Here is a 6433-nt window from a genome sequence, read left to right as displayed (position 1 = left end):
AAATATATATTATATTATAATTATATATATTATATTATAGTATAATATAGTATAATATACTATAGTCATAATTTTTAACTATCCACAGCAATTCAACCTTATAATTTATCAAACGCTGATTTTGGAACTAGTACAATTATTATAATTATAGTTTAACAAACACTTAGCTGTTTTTTGTAACAGCTGTTTTTTTTTTTCAGCACAGCTAAAACTAATTTTTTTAAAATCTACGGCAATACTAAACTAAGCCAAAAATACCTAACTCTTGCACCAAGATGCACATTGGTATCCCCTAAAATTCTAATCCTTCCTTGCATCTGATTAAATATATTAAAAAGAAAAGAAAAAAGAAATATTCATACAAAAGGGAAGAAAACTGGGGATAAACCAAAAAAGAACTACAAGAGTGAAGAGATGAAACGTGCACGCAGATGCAACACCACAAAACCGAAAACGCATGGGCGCCAAAAAAATAAAAGCAAAATAATTGAGAAGAACTCCTGAAGACAACACTTGAAGAAAAGCTGGCCGAGGATAATCTCAAAACAAGGAAAATTGAAGAACAAATATAATTAACATGGCAAAAAGTACACCTATACAAACAAAAAGCAAGTTGTGATGGAAAATAATCAACATGTATGTTGCAATTAAAGTTCAATAATTAAAGTTCACCTAACAATTCATACGAAACTATAAACTATTCCTTTGAACCTTCCTATATATGGACAAATATTGACTTTTACTTTGCCAAGTCAATTGTGGGACCATTCGTTCTGATCACCACAAGGTAGTAATGAGCAAGTTGGCTGAAAGATACAAGTTTACTACATTCCCTTGAATATTATTTTGTCCTTCAAAAATAAGAGTAGTAACATTGTTAATCATCACCAAACTGTTAGTGTTGTGACGTTTTAGTCCTTGAACTTTTAATGTTAAAAAATTATTAACACTGATATCAAAATTGATAAAGGAAAGATAATTAATCACATCGCGGTATTAACTTAAAAATTTGAAGAAATTGTCACACTAATTGCAAAATGTTTTAGTTTTCAAGGGTTTTTTAGAATAATAAAGAGAGAATTTTGCACTTAATGTTATAATTAGCTCTATAAAATTTCATCTTATACACATTAGACACATGATTATCTCTGTTAAATTATAAAAATTCATCATCAATATTTGTAAAGTCAGGGGTTAAAATTGTAAAAAAATAAAATAAAAATAAAATAAAAGTTGAAGAATAATCTGTCAAAACTAATAGTGCTAATAATCCTCGAAAATATAGTCGACATGTGACGTTGACTTGACTAGACTCCTTCACTTTACCGAGGGATCAAGTACTGCAAACGCCTTCTCTATATATACACTACTCTAGTCTCATATCTCACACACCAAATTAAAGAACAATATAAACTTATATTCAGACTTCAGTAGTATAGACAAATTAAATTAAAGGTTGAATATGGAAGAGCTAAGAAGGGCAGCCGTGGCTTACTACAACAACAGCTGTCCAGATTTTCAGAATAAGGCATGGGAGTTCTTCAAATCGATGGACACGGACGGCGACGGCAGAATTAGGTTTGCTGAGTTCAATCAGTTCCTTCACTGGAGCGGCTACGGCTTTGTCGACCGCAACTGGTTCGTGCACCTCGACGCCAACCGCGACGGCTGCCTCGACTTCTGGGAAGTCCTCACCTTATACTACGTCCTCAAGACCAGAGGCGTCTGGTGCGCCCAATGCCACACCCAGCTCCACGGGCTCTACTTCACTTGTGTCGAGTGCTTCGACGCTGCTTGCTCCTACGATCTCTGCTCTGACTGCTACTCCCATCGCAATTTCAGCCACTACCACAGCCTCTTCTTGGATAGCTTCGTTCTGCTGAGAAGCAAGTTGGGAACCCCCGGACAGAATGTAAATATGGTACGAGACGAATACCGTTTTTTCTTTTTTGGAATATATCCGGTGACATACTAAATCTGATGATCATTCTCTTCGTGAGAATTTCTATGGGAATTATCTGTTGGATTAATGTTTTTAACGATCCGATACATTTTCAAACGGTCAAAAAATTAATTCAAACTAAAAAATAATTCCTACTAATAGGGAAAAACAGTTGTTGTGTTATGGAATTGTTCTTGTTTTTATTTTTCACTTTTGTTAAGAAAGAAAAAATGAAAACGATTTCAAACCGGCGTTTGACACAATTAAAGATAAAAAAACAGAAATGAAAATGATTTTTTAGTTTAGTGTAAAATGGGAGAGAAATTAAAAATAACTTTTAGTCGTTTTTCATTTTTTATTTTTGTTTTCTCCTTTCTCGAGCATAGAGAGAGACATTAATGGGTTTTTTATACTGAAAAATAATCTCTTAATAAAATTACCAAACGTATTTTTAAAAATGATTTCTGTCTGAAATTAAAAACGTTTTTATTTTTATTTTCATATAAAAAAAATAAAATCATTTTAGAATGAGTTTCAAACGCACCCAATATTTCCTAAAAAAATAAGTTTCTACGTACATTTCCAATTAATTTGAGACTTTTTTTTTTAAGAATGTTAAATATAAGAGTTTTTTTTTTTTATATAAAGTACACATAAGAGTGTTTTTCTTTTTTTTTTTCATAAAGTACACACAAGAGTTTGTTTCTGTTCTTTTTTTTTTTTTTTTTTTTTGGTTTTTGATAAAGTACACATAAGAGTGTTTTTTTTTTTTTTTCATAAAGTACACAAGTGTTTGTTTCTGTTCTTTTCTTTTTTCTTTTTTTCGTTTTTGATAAAGTACACATAAGAATTAAAAAACTCGAGATGGAATTATATATTGTAGAGAAAGAATACTCTAGTGATACTAATAGATTATTTTTATTTTTATTTTTATAGATTGTTAGTGAATGTTTGTAAACTGTAAAGATTTTCATTAAATTCTGATATATTTGTATTAATTTCTATTACTGACGTTACGTCTTAAGACCCTAGAATACTAGTAGTTGTAAGTGCCATGATATTATTCAATTCGTATACCAAACAGTTATGTCTATTTTCAGTACCTTTGATAATTACCCTCTCAATAGTTACTATGTCGATTTTTTTTTGTTTGTTCAATTACCAAAAATGTTAAAGATCAATGATCGATATTAATATGTACATACCTTGTAATTTGATGCAGGCAATCACTCAACCAGCTCAAAACGAAATTAGTTCCAATTCTGCGGTAAGTTTTCTTTTTAACTCTCTCCTTTAATTTATTTATTCATTTCGTTTTTTTTTTTGAAAATTCTCCTTCTTAAATTAGTGTCTGTAGACAAGCTGAAATGTGATCTTCATTAATTTATACCTAACGAAACTCATAAGGTACCATCTAGTGGAGTGTGCAGCTGTTAGTACGTACTAAAGATACACATATTTTATCGATAAATCCTCCTTAAATTTATTAGAATGATGCCTTCCATTTTAAAAGAAATTTCATTTGCAAATGCAAAAATAAAATTTAGATAGCTACATTTATGCAGCTAGCTTTTTGTATATATGATTCATTTGTGTTTATTTTAAGGTTTCTATTTATCATTGCCCTGAATTTATCACTTGGAATGTACCCCTAATTATATTTTGTTTTGTTTTGTTTTGTTTGTTTGTTTTTTTTTGTTTTTTTTTTGTTTTTTTTTTTTTTTGTTTTGTTTTTGTTTTTTTGTTTTTGTTTTTTTGTTTTTTTGCAATTAACTTGTTAAATTTTGATATATGTTGTAAAAGACATTATTAGATAAGGGTGATATTTTTTTAACTCAAATTTATTTTTAAAACAAAGTATCTATCCGAAATTTTCTGTTTTGATGAAAAAAAATTAAAAACATTTAACCCCAATAAATTTGGGTTAAACTAAATGTAAATGACCACTCATGCACTAATTAACGACCCTGGTCACGTCACATGACATTTTCTATCAAAACAATTAACACTATATATCCTGATCAATTGAGGTGTTTTGTCACATATATTTTTAAATTCAAAGGTTTAATCATCAAAAATATTAACATTGGGGGCACATATTGCCAAAGGGCAATAATTATTCAAGGGAGAACAATAGAAATAAGCCTTGTTTTTAAAGTGTTGCTGGGGCCTGAGGGTAGTACACTGGAATTCTCGACATTGACATTGATATTGCACGATTTCTTAACCAGGGAAAAAAAAAAGTGACTATATCCGTGATCCCTCAAAAGAATACCGCCTACAAATTAGAGTTGTCACATTAGTTGTCGCTTGCTGTAAAAAATTTGGGTTCCTTTTCTGTTGGTTTAAAATACGTATTTTCTTGGCGTAAATAAATACCCCTAACCCTGCAGTTTGATTATGTTAATTTCCAGAATTTTTGGCTCAATGCATTGGATGTGGCGCTTAGTGTCGCGAATATTGCCCAGACTCTCGCGGCTGGATGTAGCATTATGTGACACAAGCTCGAAAAGTAACAGTAAGAGGCCGGTTAGATAAAGGTTGAACCCTTATAAATTGTGTTCTTATTTAGTTGTTCCTAACCATACATTAACCCGTTTCATATTTGACAATTTACATTTAAACTCTCCAATTATTAACTTGTAAATGAATATTCAATTCTGACATTTGAGTACGTTAATTTTTTAGAATCAATGGTTTAGAGCATTGGAGTTGGCGGTTGGTGTCGGGAATTTGCTTAATGTTGGGAGTACTCTAGTTGGATGCAGCATTATGTAATTTATAATATCTCTGCTAATTAAATGAAAATCTAGCAAGAGATTGTTTGGCGTCACTTCTTTCAGCTTCCCTTATTTTGCAGCATTATGTAATTTGTTTTTAATTTTCTTCATTTTCAAAAGAATTATATATCTATATCCATATGTATTTTTGCTGGTTAGAACAAAACGTAAACACAGCCATGCACGAGAGCCTGAACACATACACTCCCTAATTGCATCAACATGATAGCTAAGTAAAAATCGAAAATACAGGGGAAAAAAAAATCATATGTCGCAGATTCTTGCAGTTTAGAGCAATATAGTCATGAAAAAGTGAAGTGGATAATCAAATTAAACGAAATTTTATTAAATCTCTTAAATTTAGTTTTTTTTTAAATCATTCAATTTTTTCTTTATTTTTGACAGTTGCATAAAATCAAAACTTGTTCTTTAAAACTTCTAGTATTAATCATGTGTGTAATATTCATTATTAGAGACGTTATAAGAAAAAACACATTGAGAGACTTATAGATGTAGAAGAGTTAAGTGTGATTGCTCTTTTAATCTGCTTCTTCATTATAGTAAACTAGACGTACATGATCATGTATGTTCTTATTTTTCTTATTTTTTCGTTCTTTGATTTCATTATTCTCAGTCGTAGAGGGAGATACTCAAATATTTAATGACCCATAATTAATATATATCCGTAATGGGGTAGGGTGAAGATACTCAAATATTTAGTCCGATAACACCCAAAACCTAATTAATTATTAATTATTATTTCCCTCGTGGACTCTCAATACCCCCTCGTGGAGTTGTGAGAACTCTAAGAAATTAGAGTTATTTCATGGTTTTCTAGCTCAAAATATGCTTAGCCAAAAGTTGTTTCACTGTTTTCTTTCACGTTTAATTACCTTAGATCTTTGAGTTCTACATTTTCTCTGGCTAAATTATGTATTTGTGCTTCTCTCGGGATAAGTTGGAGGAATTCGGATCAAAAAGAGGTTGAAATTTGTCTAAGACTTGGTTGTGTGTTTTGTTAGGAATAGTGTCCTAAAAGCATAAGATGTAATAGGATATTTGTTATTTAATTAATAAAAGAGTTTATTCATCATTTTATGTGCATATATTTATGAATATTTTATGAATATCAAATGAAAATTTCGTGATTATTTATGTAACCTTAAACATAGTATATAAGTGTTATATACGAGAGGATAGTGTTTAAGGATAATAATAAAAAACATTGTTCATGATGAATTTAATTAAAGTTCGGAATCTTTAATTAAAACATTATTAATACATGTCATTCCCATTTAGAATGGAACGGTGCTATCCGCACTGTTAACATGGTGAGATATTGAATGAGTGTATTACGCATAATAAGATTATGTGGAACATGGACACAGACACAATATGAATTTCAAATAATTTCCGTTAAGCATAGAAATTCTAATTGAGTCTACCGATGGTCATATATAGAATGATCTTAATCCTGAGTTCTTAACAAACTCTTCTTTATGGATTTATGTCTTTTGATTTACTCGGTACGGATCTATTCCTTGTATTTTGGAGACATGATGAAATAGGCAGCTGGAAATGTTATTATATGAGATGGAATCCATTCCTTCTTGAGAAAGAAGTAGATAAATAATTCTCTTGAGTGTTGATTCACTTGGATTAGTAAGAGTGCTCTGGTTCATGAATGTGTTTTATGAATCACTATCCATTA

General features: G+C 30.4%; 1 protein-coding gene across 1 annotated transcript; it reads left to right on the top strand.

Annotated features, from left to right (window-relative positions):
• The first annotated feature begins 1540 nt into the window (after positions 1–1540).
• On the top strand, positions 1541–4673 carry LOC21393041. Its single transcript, XM_010112391.2, has 4 exons — positions 1541–1921; positions 3165–3209; positions 4357–4482; positions 4631–4673. The coding sequence occupies exons 1-3, from the start codon at positions 1550–1552 to the stop codon at positions 4438–4440; spliced, it is 501 nt and encodes a 166-aa protein (XP_010110693.2). The 5' UTR covers positions 1541–1549; the 3' UTR covers positions 4441–4482; positions 4631–4673.
• The last annotated feature ends 1760 nt before the right edge of the window (positions 4674–6433 follow it).

This window comes from Morus notabilis, unplaced genomic scaffold (genome assembly GCF_000414095.1).
Source record: "Morus notabilis unplaced genomic scaffold, ASM41409v2 Scaffold328, whole genome shotgun sequence".
NCBI classification, from domain to species: Eukaryota; Viridiplantae; Streptophyta; class Magnoliopsida; order Rosales; family Moraceae; genus Morus; species Morus notabilis.
This window is presented reverse-complemented; position numbering and strand designations above follow the sequence as displayed.

Bases quoted from the DNA above. Each gene is read 5' to 3' on its own strand.
- LOC21393041 (XM_010112391.2), top strand. From the start codon at position 1,550: ATGGACACGGACGGCGACGGCAGAATTAGGTTTGCTGAGTTCAATCAG. The intron at 1,922-3,164 runs GTACGAGACGAA...AATTTGATGCAG, and splicing joins CCGGACAGAATGTAAATATG to GCAATCACTCAACCAGCTCA. The intron at 3,210-4,356 runs GTAAGTTTTCTT...GTTAATTTCCAG, and splicing joins AAATTAGTTCCAATTCTGCG to AATTTTTGGCTCAATGCATT.